The sequence below is a fragment of the Xyrauchen texanus genome, chromosome 13 (genome assembly GCF_025860055.1).
Source record: "Xyrauchen texanus isolate HMW12.3.18 chromosome 13, RBS_HiC_50CHRs, whole genome shotgun sequence".
In the NCBI taxonomy this organism is placed as follows: Eukaryota; Metazoa; Chordata; class Actinopteri; order Cypriniformes; family Catostomidae; genus Xyrauchen; species Xyrauchen texanus.
In genome coordinates this window covers 47,023,430-47,041,262 of record NC_068288.1, presented here as the reverse complement: position 1 = coordinate 47,041,262, position 17,833 = coordinate 47,023,430, and the positions used below count along the sequence as shown (strand labels likewise).

The 17,833-nt window shown below is 42.5% G+C and overlaps 1 protein-coding gene across 1 annotated transcript in view; it reads left to right on the top strand.

Moving 5' to 3' along the window:
* The window catches only part of LOC127653554 (protein FAM210A-like), an 8,962-nt gene extending 1,847 nt beyond the window's left edge, over positions 1-7,115 (top strand). Inside the window, exons 2-3 of the mRNA XM_052140253.1 lie at positions 4,921-5,093; positions 6,190-7,115. Of these exons, the coding sequence (XP_051996213.1) occupies positions 4,921-5,093; positions 6,190-6,406 (390 nt within the window). The 3' untranslated portion in view covers positions 6,407-7,115. The remainder of the gene's footprint in view (positions 1-4,920; positions 5,094-6,189) is intronic.
* The last annotated feature ends 10,718 nt before the right edge of the window (positions 7,116-17,833 follow it).

The following is a 17,833-nucleotide window of genomic DNA, read 5'->3' as shown; positions in this document are numbered from 1 at the left end:
ATATAAATGGAATCAGTACATAAAATGCTTTATATCAAAGATGAATGAGAAACAAGGCGTGCTGTTTGCCATAGCGGCGGTCTGTCTGGGTCCATAAAACCATTAAATCTCGGAGTCAGCGCGGCAAGTACCACCGGCTGGTGCAAGAGCTGCGGCTGGATATAGCATATCCATATCATAGAGCACTGGAAAATTGCTAACAGCAAGAATTAGCCTTTCATCCATCTTTCCGTTACTGCAGGAGCTGAGAGAGAGAGCGCGAGAGAGAGAGAGAGAGAGATCACGTGAGCTCTCCCATCTTCTCTCCTATTGGCTGTTGCTTCCTTAGTCGCTCTTCATTTGAATAAAGTTGAACTTGTCTCAACTTTGTCGCGTCGCTGGACACGCCCACATCTAGCGCCAACAGTCGCGACAGCTCGTGTCGCCGGAAGTCGCTGTGCTCTCATTGAAAATGAACAGGATGGAGTCGCTGTCATGCGCGATGTCGCTGGCAGTGTGTACACAGCCAAAGGCATCAAGATAAGGTCACGACCTGATTGGACCGCTTTTATGACGTATATTTTATGACTGAACTTGCCGATCATCCAAAACAATTCTGCTGAGGGGTGAAATGCGCTGGTCATATTTATATTTGTATATATGGTGGTATTTTTACCAGCTGAGAACAAACGAATAGTTAATGAGATGCGTAAAGGAGTCACAACAGCGGCAGTCGCACACACAAATGAAGATATGCTGCGAGGACATCTGACGGCGGTTCTGACGCCTGTCCCGAAAAGTAATGTATAGCTCCTATGATGAGAAGAACCAGGTATGCTTGAGGTCAGTATTAGGCAAACTACTTCCTGTTATTGTTCCGTTTAGACGTCTTTGGTCCATGTTGCGTTCATATATCAATCGAACCGCACCAGAGTTCGTTTGGAGGCGGACCAAGACCCAAAATTCAGGCGGTCTCGGCCCGCTTGTTTGGTGCGCACCAAGGTTCAGATGACAGCGTTCACACTTGTTCAAATGACCCGCACTAACAGAGCAATCAGAGATCGTTTTAGTCGAACCAAACCTGCCATGTGTGAACAACCCCTTAGTGGCAGTCTGAACAAGGCCTAAATTTGGTCTGGATTCTTCTGGTGGTGTAGTGACTCGCCTCATTCCGGGTGGCGGAGGACAAATCTCAGTTGCCTCCTTGTCTGAGACCGTCAATCCACGCATCTTATCACGTGACTTGAGTGCGTTACCGCGGAGATGTAGCATCCACGCACAACTCACCACACACCCACCGAGAGCGAGAACTACATTATAGTGACCACGAGGAGGTTACCCCATGTGACTCTACCCTCCCTAGCAACCAGGCCAATTTGGTTGCTAAGGAGACCTGACTGGAGTCACTCAGCACACGCCCCACCAAGAGAGAGAACCACATTATAGCGACCACAAGGAGGTTACCCCATGTGACTCTACCCTCCCTAGCAACCAGGCCAATTTGGTTGCTAAGGAGACCTGACTGGAGTCACTCAGCACACGCCCCACCAAGAGAGAGAACCACATTATAGCGACCACAAGGAGGTTACCCCATGTGACTACGCTCCATAGCAACTGGTCCAATTTGGTTGCTAAGGAGACCTGACTGGAGTCACTCAGGAAGCCCTGGATTCATGATAGTCAGTGGCAACACTCGCTCAGATACCCAGACCCCCGTATATGGCTTACTTTATTCATTTGTTTTCTTGCATGAGTTCCATGATACCCGCTAATTCCAACTATTCATCAAAATGCCTTGCCAATGATAATTAAAAGTAAATATAATAAAAACAGCAGCAAGAAGAAACATTTGATCACCAAATTGAGAATCATACTTATATCAATAAAAGGTGTTGGCTCAACTTTACTCTCTCAATAAAAGAATATCTCTGTGTAATATTGAAGAGAGGACAGACACCCAGAGGAACGACGCTGAGCCGTATGAAGAAGCGGTCTGTCATGTTATTAAACCAATCAGGTCAGAGTAAACTGCTCATTTGATTGGTCACTAGAAGCAGGTAGACCCGCCTTCCCTCTCGCGCTTGCAAAATGCTTTTCAGTAAGAAATTCGTGCCAAAAGTGTGAGTGCAACAAAGGGAAGACAGACCACTGTACAGCACAGTCCAAGAGTTTGAGGCACTTGTGAAAAATGTTGCATTGTGGGATGTCTTCAAAAATAATGCCATAAATACTTTTCATTTATCCCTTAATGTCATACAAAGTCCAGTAAACATTAAAAAAGCTAAATAGCAATATTCGGTGTGACCACCGTTGCCTTTAAATCAGCTCTCCAAGATACACCTGGACACAGTTTGTCTTGGTTGTTCCAAGCATCTTCAATCTATTTCGGCTGTCTCAATCGTGTCTCCTTATGTAACCTCAGACGGATTCGATGTTCAGTGGGGGTCATGACATCTGTTGCAGGGCTCCCTGTTCTTCCAAATCATTTAGGCACTATTTTACCTTCATAGTGTTTACGCTGGGTCAAATGCCTTCCTTGTCATGTTACAGTGATTGTATCAGTAGGGGTGGGCGATATGGCCACAATATGACCAATTCTATTTCACGATAATGTATATAATATATATATATATATCACGATATAGTATTGTAACACAGTTAAAGGATGGGCAAGGAGGAGGCGAGAACCGGCTTGTCAACATAAATCATAATTTTAATGAAAACTTAAACCAAAAGCATAAACAAACACACACACGACGGACATGCCCGTAATTCTCTCTCTCTCGAACCATCGTCACCAGCCGCCTTTATCCCTCGCGCGCCTCATCAGGCCGATTGGGGACCGGGCGCACGATATTCCGACCTGGCCCCGCCCCCCTCCGCTCCACAAGTATTTTTTCTATAAGTGGCTTATTTGTTAAATTAACATCATGTAACACATATCAAATACTTTATAAATATAGAAGTGATCCTATAGCTGAATTCTAAACTAATATTAATACCATATTCATGCACCAGTGGACTTCAACGACCATCATGCATGTCCGGGATTCATCACGGTTCATTGGACGGAGGCTCATACTTCAATTTGCATTTACAGGATCTTGCGTTTGAATCAGGGCATGCTCGTAATGGGGCGGGCTGGTTTCATGACATACTTTTAAGTCTTATCCAGCAACACAAGAGTTTTCAGAGGACTGCAGTGAAACTAGGCTGTAGTGAGTACACTAGATTTAGCAAGAGGGCATTCAGTGCCATGTACAACGCAGTACATCAATATACTCAATTATGTGCATCCGATGCCACCGCTGTACCATAGTACTGCCACGGTATTTTTATATGGAGAGAAATAATTTGAATCCACTTGTCAAATGATGTACAGTTCTGAACAAATGACCCAACATGAAGTTTTGGCAGTAATACACTAGTTCCAAAACAGGTCATTAAAATCTACCACCAATCTTGTCTTTGGATCGTGCACATTTTCTACACACATATTGGGTGAATTGTATTGTGTAAACTTAGTGTGCATTTCAATCTCGCCAGTATGTGTACATCTAAATTGCAGTAGATATGTGTGCCATCAGTCACCCTGCTGTCTAGATGTTCGCTGTGTATTTGTCAGGTCAGCGAATGCAGTTGGCGTGTGTCCACAGGTTTGTCAGCAGATTACTCATGTTTGTCAGACAGGGCCTTGACTAAACATTTGCACTTCTCATCACAGTCGGAGTTTCTCTTTTTCCGGCTCAAGTGCGTTTTCACTCTGTCATCATGACGGCTGTTAACGTCCCGCCCCGCTCTGACAGATGCACTCGTGCTGATTGTGCGTCTGCCTGCTCACAATCTTATCATACACAACACAGTTTGAACTTTGGAATGTTTCCCTGTTCTGCCCACTACACACACACACACTCACTCTGTCTCTCACCCACACAAGCACATTCTCACTCTCTCACACACACACTCTCTCTCTATCTCTCACACACACACACACTCACTCTCTCTCACACACACACTCACTCTCTCTCACACACACACACTCCCTCTCTCTCACACACACACACACACACACACTCTCTCTCTATCTCACACACACACACACACACACTCTCTCTCTCTCACACACAAACACACACACACACACTCCCTCTCTCTCACACACACACTCTCTCTCTCTCACACACAAACACACACACACTCCCTCTCTCTCACACACAAACACACACACACTCTCTCTCTCTCTCTCACACACACACACACACACACACACACTCTCTCTCTCTCACACACAAACACACACACTCCCTCTCTCACACACACAAACACACACACTCTCTCTCTCTCTCTCTCTCACACACAAACACACACACACACTCTCTCTCTCTCTCTCTCACACACACACACACACACACACACACACGACTGGGACCCCACGCCTGCATGACGGATCTGTCTATAGAAAAGTCTGTGTTCTTTGTGCACTGTGAGAGTTTGAATTAGCATAACATTTGGGCTTGTAGGTTAACAGTAAGCTCGTGTTTTACAATTACATGAGCACTTACAAAAACACACTGAAGGGCCGGAGCACCGATGCTGCGAGGACCGGTTGTTCTTCGAGGCGTTTATTATTTTATTCTCAAATTAAATCACCTAAACATACTCAAACTCATGAAACCTCTGAGGTGGGAGAAAACTCAGGATATGTCAGGTCTAGGGGGACAAGGGGGGATGGGTCTAGTGGGGCACTGCCCCTTTAAATATTCCTTGTGCTCCGCCCCTAGAAGCTTCAGACACCCCCCTCCTGGTCTAATGAAGAGAAACCACTTGCCCCTCAACTTCTCTTCCAGAACATTTATTGTTTCCACTCATTTAGAAATATTTATAATTTTGTATTCTTTTACTGATGGTTAATTGGTTGTCATTTGTTTGTCCTCTCAACAGGAGGCGCTCTCCTCTGGATCCAGTGCTCAGGGGGTTCCAGCGGAGTCTGACGGGAATCCCAGTAAAACGCAGCAGCTCAGGAAAGTGTTTAAGGAATACGGAGCTGTCGGAGTCTCGTTCCATGTTGGAATCTCGCTCATATCTCTGGGAATATTCTACCTTGCTGTATCCAGGTGAGATGACTGCTTTATTAATTCAGTGTACCATTACATTAGTCTGGATTTCACCAACATGTAGGGAAATATTTCAGGTTTCATTCGATTAAAATATGTAATCGTGATTAATCACAATATATTTTCATAGTTAATCGCGATTAATCACATGCTATTTTCATACGTAATCATAATTAACCGCATGACCGCGATTAATCACACAATATTTTCAAAGTTAAGCGTGATCAATCATAATATTTTAATATGTAATCATGATATATCACATGATCACAATTAATCACACAATATTTTCACATTTAATCGTGATTAATCACATGATCACGATAAAGTGCATGATACCCACCAGGAGGAGGTTACCCCATGTGAGTCTACCCTCCCTAGCAACCGGACCAATTTGGTTGCTAAGGAGACCTGACTGGAGTCACTCACCACACGCCCCACCGAGAGCGAGAACCACATTATAGTGACCACGAGGAGGTTACCCCATGTGACTCTACCCTCCCTAGCAACCAGCCCAATTTGGTTGCTAAGGAGACCTGACTGGAGTCACTCAGCACACGCCCCACCGAGAGCGAGAACCACATTATAGCGACCACGAGGAGGTTACCCCATGTGACTCTACCCTCCCTAGCAACCGGACCAATTTGGTTGCTAAGGAGACCTGACTGGAGTCACTCAGCATGACTCCAGGTGTGACAGTCAGCGTCAATACTCGCCTATACTCAAGTTACTCACACCCCCAAGTGAAGTGCAAAGCTAAGAGGTGATTTATAACAGTGGAAAAACTTAAAATAAATGGTGACCAGTTACAGCCCCGATTATACTCATTCCTACAAACAGTATACACACACACACACACACACACACACATCTACATTTTAACCTAAAATATTGTTGAATAGAAAAATGAATTGACATTTACCCTCGTGTAATAATTTACTGAACATTTGTCTGCAATAAAACTGATAAAAGCAAAAAGCCACTTGAGGCTGCACAATTTTACTACAGTATAATCACTGTGACAAACAGCTTAAATGACTGTAATTGTATTTGTGCTTCCACTTATACGTCTTCATTGTGTGTGTTGTCTTTTCAGTGGTATCGATATGGCAGCGCTGTTGTGCAAACTCGGCTTCAGTGAATCGGTTGTCCAATCAAAGATGGCCGCAGGCACGAGCACGTTTGTTTTAGCGTACGCCGTCCACAAGCTCTTCGCTCCGGTCCGCATCAGCATCACGCTCGTGTCTGTACCGCTGATCGTGAGATACCTCAGGAAAACTGGACTCTTCAAACCCAGAACATCAGCGCCGTGAAAATCTGCACTCGGACCTCAACAATCCTGGAACTCAAAATACACAATGTAGCGTACATGTCACTGACAACTAACTCATTTATAAGCTCCGCTGACACGTGATAAGCTTAATGATCATTACTCAAACATTGAATTAGATGTTTAACTCACTACACTCACTGAAGTCCTATTGCATTATGCATTTGTCGACTGTACAGTTGCCTCAGTGTCGAGAATCATGTAGACAAGCATAAATATAATGTGAAACGGGGGATGATTTGGGTGTAGTAACATGTAGGATATAGATTTGCATTACACAGCTATTCACAATGTTGACATTTACATACGTGTTTATGTGACTGAGCATTGCCGTCAGGAAACACGTGTGGAGTTAAATATTATAATGAGACGTGACTAATCAATCTTTCAATCTCTGAAGATCATTTTGTGTTTTCGATGAAAGTTTCCTTGTTTTAATCTGCATATTTGATCAACTGTGATGTCAATGAAACCGGTAATGAAGAATGTGTTGCTTTCCAGATCATGTGATCTCAGTCGCTCACACTAATACCAGCCGTTGCAATCCAAAGGTCCGATTGGGCTGACATTATAATGACTGTTATTGTATGGGCTTAAAGTCTTGCGTAATGGGCTATTGTAATGTTATATTTGACTACATGTAAATTATACAATAAAATATTTGCCATGTCAGCACTTTGTTTTCCTTCCATTTTGGGGTTTGATTTGACTGCAGTTAAATAACTCAGTCTTCTAGTGTCCAAACCAGTTTGATATTGTTTAAAATACACCATCCATCCACAACATTAAAAGCACCTGCCAAATATTGTGTAGGTCCCCCTCGTGCCCCACAATTGTACAGAGTGGTTATCCGAGTTACCGTAGACAAAGCAGCCCATCTAGCACCAACAATCCTCCATGTGATTATCTAATCACCCAATCGTGTGGCATTGGTGCATACAATCATGCAGATACGGGTCAGGAGCTTCTCTCTTCCATTGGACTTAAGATCTGTGGACACTTTTAAAAAGCATCTTTACACCCACTTTTTTAGACTTGCGTTTAAATGTGTATTTTTGTCTCGCCTCTTGCTTTTATCTGGTTGTCTGCATTCATGTCTGCTACTCTGTTTCTTATTTTCTTTTCAGTCTATTATTGTGAAGCACTTTGTGATGTCTGTGATGTCCTTGAAAGATTTACTTAAGTGATAGTTCACCTCGAAATGAATATTGTGTTATTATTAGGCTACTCACCATGTCGTTTCAAACCCGAATGACTTTCTTCCAATGTCTTTACGCTGCTCTTTTTATACAATGATAGGGGATGAAGATTCACACAGTCTTGCTATTTTCCAAGTGAAGACTGGTCGTGTGAAAACGCAGCACCCGATGATGACGTTTCGCGTGAAGACGACGTGTCACCATAAGGCGTGAAGACACGACGCGTGTAGCCTAAAGACGTGTCGCCACAAGGCGTGAAGACAACGTGTCGCGTGAAGACGTGACGCTTGTAGCCTGAAGACGTGTAGCCTGAAGACGACGTGTCGTGTGAAGACGTGACGCTTGTAGCATGAAGACGACGTGTCGCGTGAAGATGTGACGCGAAGACGTGTAGCCTGAAGACGTGTCGCGAAGACGTGTAGCCTGAAGACGTGTCGCGAAGACGACGTGTCGCCAGAAGGCCTGAAGACGACGTGTCGCCAGAAGGCGTGAAGACGACGTGTCGTGTGAAGACGTGACGCTTGTAGCATGAAGACGACGTGTCGCGTGAAGATGTGACGCGAAGACGTGTAGCCTGAAGACGTGTCGCGAAGACGTGTAGCCTGAAGACGTGTCGCGAAGACGACGTGTCGCCAGAAGGCCTGAAGACGACGTGCCGCGTGAAGATGTGACGCGAAGACGTGTAGCCTTGAAGACGTGTAGCTAGAAGGCGAAGACGACATGACGCGTGAAGACGTGACGCGTGTAGCCTGAAGACGTGTCGCGTGAAGACGGTAGCCTGAAGACGTGTCGCCAGAAGGCGTGAAGACGACGTTACGCGTGGAGACGACGTGACGCGTGGAGCCTGAAGACGTGTCGCCAGAAGGCGTTTAGACAACGTGACCCGTGAAGACGTGACGCGTATAGCCAGAAGGCGTGAAGACGACGTGTCGCGTGAAGACGTGATGCGTGTAGCCAGCAGGCGTGACGCGTGAAGTCGTGACGTGTGAAGACGTGACGCGTGTAGCCTGAAGACGTGTTGCCAGAAGGCGTGAAGACGACGTGACGCGTGAAGACGTGACGCGTGTAGCCTGAAGATGACGTGACACGTGAAGACGTGACGTGTGTACCCTGAAGACGTGTCGCCAGAAGGCGTGAAGACGACGTTCCAATTGAAACAGGAATCGGGGGGTATGTCGAATGACTCAACCCACTTTTTTTTATTTAGTTTATAGCCACACACACACACCCCTTTCTACCATGCTGCTCATGTCAGACTCGCTTATCGGGAAAACTTGAAGTGATCTCAATACCGGCGAACATTTCAAATGTTTTGAGAGCCAAATTATCGGTCAACATTAAAATGAAACACGAGCATGGATTTTGCACATGCGCAGCCAAGACAAAATTAATGAATTACTCTGAGACTACTTGTTCTTTAGTCACATAAAAGATTAACGAATGACGCATCACTACAGCCCACAAACACATACGGCACATCGCGCTCTTTGCTTACGATGAGGCGGGAGCCGTTGTTCCAATAAAGATGAATGATAAATGAGTAAATAACAATATATCCATTTTTTTTAAATCCCAATACACCAAACATAATGAATTAGAAACACTTACTCGAACTGTACATCTCAAGAAATCTCCGGCTGCACAAAAAAATATAAATAAACTCCAGCCACTTTTGAAGTTGTAAAAGAACGGATACTTTGTATATAAATTGTATATCCTTCCTTATATGCTAAAATTAGAACTTTTCTGACCCATGACTTATTTAAGCAATATCACACGAGCAAGAGTGCGACATGGCGGGTCATTTACTTCCTAGCTTTAGTAATGTAGTAGCAATCCGAGCGATCACGTAGTGCTGATGAATGAAAACACTGACTGATGCTGACTCACGTCACATCTGTTACACGTTACACACAAATGGGGTTTTGCCGCCACCTGCTGGCTAAAATATGTAATGTCACAATATTAAAATGTAAAGACACATGTACAGTTGTGGCCAACAATATTGGCACCCTTGGTAAATATGAGCAAATAAGGTTGTGAAAAATGTCTTCATTGTTTATAATTTAAAATATCCACACAAATCAAACCTTTAATTGAAGAAACTAATTGAAATGAATATTTTTCTCCAAAACACACATTGGCCACAATTATTGGCACCTCTAGAAATTATTTTCAGTCAAATATATCTGAAGTATATTTCAATTCATATTTAAATGTTATAGTGCACCTGGGCGACTAGGAACATGAATTTGTTCAGCCATGACTTCCTGTTTCACAGGGGTATAAATATGAGCTTTAGAAAATGAGAAGTGGCTATAAGAAAATAGCTAAAGCATTGAAAAGTCCCTGATGCTAAATATGGTGGTGGATCTTTAATGTGGTGGGGCTGTTTTTATGCTAGAGGTCCTGGACATCTTCAGATACATGGCATCATGGACTCTATCATATACCAACAGATAAAACATCTGCATCTGCCAGAGCGCTTAAAATGGGCCCTGGCTGATCTTCGAGCAGGACAATGATCCAAAACAAACATCAAAATCAACACAAAAATGGTTCAAGGTTCTGCCATGGCCATCCCAGTCCCCCATAGAAAATGTGTGGAATGAACTGAAGAGGAGAGTCCACCAGCATGCACCTCTGGATTTGAAGGATGTGGAGAGGTTCTGTATGGAGGAATGATCTCAAATCACTTGCCAGGTGTTCTCTAACCTCATCAGGCATTATAGGAGAAGACTCAGAGCTGCGGCGGTTGCACAAAGTATTGAATAAAAGGGCGGCAATAATTGTGCCACATATATATTTGACAACATTATTTTTTTATTATTAAACTTGTGTTTGGAATTGTTTAAGATCCATTAGAGCATAGATTTGTGTGAATATTTTGAACGAAAGATCAAAAGGATAAACAATAAAGACATTTTTCACAGCCACCTTTGCTCATATTTAGCAAGGGTGCCAATATTTTTGGACACAACTGTAGCACTTAACACATCTGCACTGCTCTTACACTTTAGTTTAGAACAGCACGAACACAAGCGGAGTGATACACACACAGTGAAGCGTCCGAGTGACCATCAGAACATCTCTTGTCCAATCAGAGTCGAGGACCGGAACTAACGGTTCTATGTTATAAATGACATCTTTTATATGTTGAAATATATTTAATTTAAATGTTCTCAATTATTTGTCTTTATCTGATTTATGAACACATTTTGGGTGGTTTATACCCATTTAAAAAAAATTTAAATTTGTATTTATTTTATTTGTTTATTTTTTTCCCTTCACCTGTACTTGTCTTTATGATGTTTTAGCACCATTGGTGGACTTTTCAGACAGTCCCTTACCACCCCCCAACAGTATTAGCAGTATTTGCACGTTTTAGCACAACATGTAAACTTTTTAGATGGTCCCTTATACACCGTAGGCAAACGTTCCAACTTATATCAATGTTAAATTGTCGGTATGGAATTATTTCACCGTGATGCCATTTGACCAGCTTAAATACAGGACAAATCACGTCCCGTACTGATTCGATATAGAACGCATGATTTTCGATCCCATATTTCTCGGGATGGTGGCAACCCTACAAGTCGCAACACAAATGCAAATTACGTGATATCTTCGAAGTGTAAACATTCATGCCAGCGGGCACACAAACAGGTAGGTTTGGAGCAGGGGTGTAGTTTCCAGGGGGAATGGGGAGGAGGTAACCCCCCCCCCAAATCAAAACAAGCACCTACAACCCCCCACCCTGTACACCCTTGGTTTGGAGATATGGTAGAGGGTTTGGGGAGGAGAGCAACATAAAATCCACCTTATCACCATGTTGTTTGCTAATTACTGCGAACAATCATGTGATTGACAGGCCGCTGGAGGGGAGGGGTTGAAACTTGTTTGGGGTTTATAGTCTAAATAAATATAATCTTTATGACAATAAAATAATAATTAAAAATTATAATAACAACAGGGCATCACAAACAGTACTATAAATATATTCATGGCATTTTTTTGAATTGCTGTGATAAAATTCTTTTTTTTTTATTACTCGCATTACCATCAGCTGTCAGTAGGTGTCAGTGTTTCATAATACAAATCATAATTTTTCCTGTTTCAGTCTTTGATCAGAAACATTCCTATGTGAGAAACTGCAATGATTACTTTCATAATATGATAGTTTACTTGTGTAAAGCATCATAATAAAGGTGGAATACCCAAGTTAGCCTAATATTGTAGTTAATGCTTATGTCATTTTACTCATCAGTTTTATGAATAGCTAAAAAACAACTCACTCACAGCTAGCGCATATGCTAATTATGTTTATATTCATGTTATTTATTTTGAATATAATTATTCTTTCTTGGATAATTTTAGTGGCCTCACATTGACCAAGTATTACAATTAGAGACAAGAAAAAAAAAAATGAAAAAAAAAAAAAAAAAAAAGTACTTTGTAGTCCCACATTATCCACCTTTTTCCTTGGCATGATCCATAACGGAAGCCTGTTTTTTACAGTCTGATAGCATCACTGTATCATGGTGCCTCCACAGTAAATTGTGTATCACATTTTATTAATGATTTGTGTGCATGCACTTTTGGAAAGCTGACATTAAGATATTTCATATTTCAGAAAATGATGAAGTAACTCTTCAATCTTAAAAGCTGTTGGTCATCAGTGCAACAGAAGACAAGAGTATGAGCAACCTTATTGTGTGCCGTATCAGTGTCTCACTGTCCACACACACACACAAACACACTACACACACACACACACACACACTCTCCACTCACAAACACACACACTCTCCACTCAAACACACACACTCTCCACTCAAACACACACACACACACACACTCTCCACTCACAAACACACACACTCTCCACTCAAACACACACTCACACACACACACTCTCCACTCACAAACACACACACTCTCCACTCACAAACACTCTACTCTACACTTACACAAACACAAACACACACACACACACACACACACACTCTCCACTCACAAACACACACACATACTCACACACACACACTACACTACACTCACACACACACTACACACAAACACACACACACACACACACACTCCACTTACAAACACTCTACACTTACACACTCTACACTTACACAAACACACACACACACACACACACACACAAACACACTCTCCACTCACAAACACACACACTCTCCACTCACAAACACACACACTCTACACTTACACAAACAAACACACTCATACACACACCACTCACACAAATACACACACACACACACACACACAACACTCACACACACACACACACACACACACACACACGTGGCGAGTTAAAATAGAGAGAGAATGGATAATGTGCCAGGTGGGGTTGGCAGTCGCCGTGGACCGCTGGGCATCCTGTAAGGCTCATTATCGTGTGGCGGCTGAGGTGACTGACTGTCCCCTGTATGGCCCTCATGGCTATGTACAAATTGGTGACAGTGATCGCCATTGCTGCGGCTGCTCATCCAGCCGCTGTCACAAAGAGCCTTTCAAACCCAATGGAGAACTGACACGGGGAACCTCATGGGAACGGGACTCTGACGACCCCAAACGTGACAATATGGAAGTAGTTTTCGAGACTTTTCATACAACAGGAAAACAACAGTGTCTACAACTTGTGAACACACTGAATGTTTTGCAGATGGTCAGGTGTTCTGCAAATCTCTATTGTGAACTCATGCAAATTGAGAAAGTTCTGCCTGATTGCGCTCTGTGTGAACACCCTTTAGTAATGCCAGTGTTAAATGCCACATTCAACACATATGGGTCGTATACGAGGGGTGCTGATGCAATATTCTATTATCCTTTAAGAAATATTAAACTAAACGTTAAAAAAGTCAGTTAGACCAGGTTCCGGTCAGACACTTACAATGGAAGTCAATGGGGTATTTTTGGAGGGTTAAAAAGGCAGAAATTTGAAGCTTATAATTGTATAAAAGCACTTACATTAAAGCTCAAATCATACACAAGCTTTTACAGTCATTTTAGTGTTTACAGCATTATGTGGTCATGGCAACGGAGTTGTAACATTGTCTCTATCTTCACACAGATGTGGTCAGTGAGTGATTTAATGACAGTAAAATCATGTTAACACACATGTTGTTTATGTGTTTATACTTTTGAAACAGTATTTTAATGTTTACAGACTGGCATAAACAATATTATGCATGTTAATGTGATTTTAGTGTGATAGAATCACTTACTAACCACATCTGTGGAAAGTTATAGACAATTTTACTACTTCGATACCACGATAACCTAACACCGTAAAACCTAACATAATCATAAAAACAATTATTTAAATACGTTTACAGCTAAAACAAATACACAATTTTTAACAGAATTGCTTACAAAAATTATAAGCTTATAAGTAAGATACAGATCAATATTCAAGTCCCTTTTTAATATAAATCTCCACTTTCACATCATACTGGAAGCGGCTGGTCAAAGTTGGAGGTTTGAAGAAAAATAAGGACTTAAATATTCATATTTATGTCCCTTTTTAATATAGATCTCCACTTTCACTTTTACATCCTACTGGATGGGGCTGGTCAAAGTTGGAGATTTGAAGAAAAATAATATTCATATTCAAGTCCCTTTTTACTATAAATCTCCACTTTCACTTTTACATCCTACCGGATGCGGCTGGTCAAAGATGGAGATTTGAAGAAAAATAAGGCCTTAAATATTGATCTGTTTCTCACCTACACCTATCATATCACTTCTGGAGACATGGATTAAACAACTGGATTACCTTTATGCTGCCTTTGTGCTTTTTGGAGCCTCAAAGTTCTGTTCACCATTCACTTGCATTGTATGGACCTACAGAGCTGAAATATTCTTATAAAAATCTTCATTTGTGTTCTGCAGAAGTCAGTCAGTCACACACATCTGGGATGTGCATGAGGGTGAATAATGACAGAATTTTCATTTTTGGCTGAACTAGTTTATATATCAGGGACTTCCTATATTTTCTAGAAGAAAGACGACTGACTGAATTAGCTTAAAACAATGTTTTCATGAAAATGGACCGTGTGAATCATAATGCAGCTATTGAATTGTTAGTGAATGTGTGCGATTTGTCCAAATTCCCCTCGTGTGACAGATGTGAGGATCTGGATGAAGTCTGAAAGGCTTCCATTCTCCACTTTCATCAGGTGAGAAGTCACATCATTTTCATGCACCTGAAAAACCCTGGCAGCTCTCCCCATTTCCTTTCCCCCACACATTATTTCTCCATTTCGTTCTGCCATCAGTGCATCATGACTGCAGTCTCGGTTGCGTGTGCGCACATGCCGTTCCACACACATTGCATTATTTTAATTGTGAGCCACTCTGAGAGCACAACTCATTTATTTTCCACAAAGTGTTTTTCGATGCATTTCTCCAGATTGTCATGTGAATCAGGCAATTATAGGAGTATTGTGTGCTGCAGACACAGTGTGTCCTGGTGCTGACAGAGGAAGAGAAGACAGCGGTGCCGACATGTCACTGTTTTCTGACAGCTCCAGGTTTGTGTAAATCTGCCTTTAACTTTCTGCTGCTCAAAACAGCCGTCTGACGCAGACACTGAGCTGCAGCACACACGTATATATGAACAGCCGCGCACACACGCATGCATAACAACCCTGCTGGGGACTAGTTAGTCTATGCACTGTCCGTGCCAATTTACCATTTACTCCAAACTAACCTGATTGTCATGCCTGTGCTGTTCAGAACCCTTGAAGTATTTATCCAGCGCTCAAAGCTGCTCTGTGCCACTGCAAATTGCCATGTTCTTTAAAGTGGCTGTGTGGCTTTCACACCCCGTACATCCAATTAACCAGTGAATCTGATGTTTGTGTGTTTGTATGCGTGTTCTCTCTAACTCTCACATGCTCGTGGTGTGTCCAGACCTTCAGCTGGTGATGGATCTGGTTGGCGACACGTGTAAGATGGTGCCACAATGAAACTAGAGGGGCACAATACCCTTGCGGGTGGGTACACAAGCCCAAACTCAAGCTATCCCCAAAATCTGTAGGAATATTCCACTCTGCACATTTCAAATGAGAAGTGGCCCTTATATAAAGGGACAGACAAGAAGTACCTTGTGCATCGTCTTTATTGCCATCGACTGGTCTATCTGGGTGGCGCTCACGAGCTGCTCCTACGGGTGACTTCATACTGGAACATGCCACCTCAGTCACTCCTCAAACAGTCTGGAATGCAAACAGACACACAATTTCTTTCAATTAGCACGAGTCGGGCAGCTCAATAAATTTCAGTTTGTCGTGAGAGACACGAGGGCGCTGTACTTCGACTCGCTGTAAATGAAGAATAATGTGAGAGCGAGTCGAGCTGATCTTACACTGGACCACCTCTACAAGCACTGCCCTGAGAACCCCACACACACACACACACCTTTAAATGTACTGTAATTTATGAACAATTTGGGCTCAGGGATCATATCATTGTTCATTCAGATGAGAAGTTGAAGAACTGTCTCTCTGTGAGCAAATGTGTACACAGAGAAAATAAGGATGAGTAGAGAAGAAATACAAGAGAGAAGAGACGAGGTAAGAGGAAAAAGATTAAATGAGATGAGGCCGAGGTAAGAAAAAAGGCAAGATGTTAAAAGACAAGATGAGAAGAAATTAGGAAAAAAAGAAAAAATGAGAAGAAATGAGATGGAACGAAGTGATGAGTAGATGAGGTCAGAAGAAAAGAGATGTTGAGACCAGATGAGAAGGAGACGGGAAGAGATGATGTAAAAAGAGATGAGAGGATGTGAAGAGACTAGATGAGACATGAGATGAAGTGGCGAGAAGAGATGATGTAAAAAAAAAAGAGACATGAGATGAAAACAGACGAGAAGAGAGAAGATGAGAAGAGATGATGTGAAGAGACGAGACGAAGAGACGATGTGAAGAGACGAATAGAGACGAGACGAAAAGAGACGAGAAGAGATGATGTGAAGAGACGAGACAAGATGAGAAGAGACGAAAAGAGACGAGACGAGATGAGAAGAGAAGAGACGGAGAGACGATGTGAAGAGATGAGAAGAGACGAATAGAGACGAGACGAAAAGAGACGAGAGAAGATGAGAAGAGAGACTAGAAGAGATGAGGAGACGGAGAGACGATGTGAAGAGATGAGAAGAGACGAATAGAGACGAGACGAAGAGACGAGAGAAGATGAGAAGAGATGAAAAGAGACAAAAAGAGACGAGATGAGAAGAGACGAGAGAGACGAGATGAAGAGAGACGAGATGAGGAGACGAAGAGAGACAAGATGAGAAGAGACGAAGAGAGACGAGATGAGAAGAGACGAAGAGAGACGAGATGAGAAGAGACGAAGAGAGACGAGATGAGAAGAGACGAAGACAGACGAGATGAGAAGAGACGAAGACAGACGAGACGAGACGAGACGAAGAGAGACGAGACGAGACGAAGAGAGACGAGACGAGACGAAGAGAGACGAGACGAGACGAGACGAAGAGAGACGAGACGAGACGAAGAGAGACGAGACGAAAAGAGACGAGACGAAAAGAGACGAGACGAAAAGAGAGATGAAAACAGACAAGATGTTGTGAAAAGACACGAGACTAAAAGAGATGAGAAGAAATTATGTGAAAAGAGACCAGATGAGAAGAAATGAGACAAAATGAAATGAGAAAAGAGGAAAAGAGATGAGAGGATGAGGTGAGAAAAGAAACTAGAATAGTGAAAGAAAACGTAAGAGGGACGAGATGACAACTATAAGGAACAGGCCTGAAATCTCCTCTTTAGCTTTATACATTATGATGGAAGATATTGAGCATGTTTCGTCAATGAAAGACATCTGTCACGCATCAGGGGTCTTTCCTCTCCAAAGAAACATAATGTCAATAATATTAACTCCAGCAAATAATAAAAACCCCCGAGTATGACACAAATCACTGGCGGCCTATAGCCCACACAGAGTCCACTTCACCAGAAACACTGTTGCTCACGGATCCTCACATATATATTTCACTACGGAGAATTGATTTTGCAATATGAGAGTCTATCAAAGAAAAATATGGAGAGGCAGAGCACTGTAATTTGCCCGGATATCCCATTAAAGATAGATTCTATTGTGTAAGGTTCCCTGACATACAGATATGTCATTAATTGAAGGCACAGAAGGCAGGTTTTGGT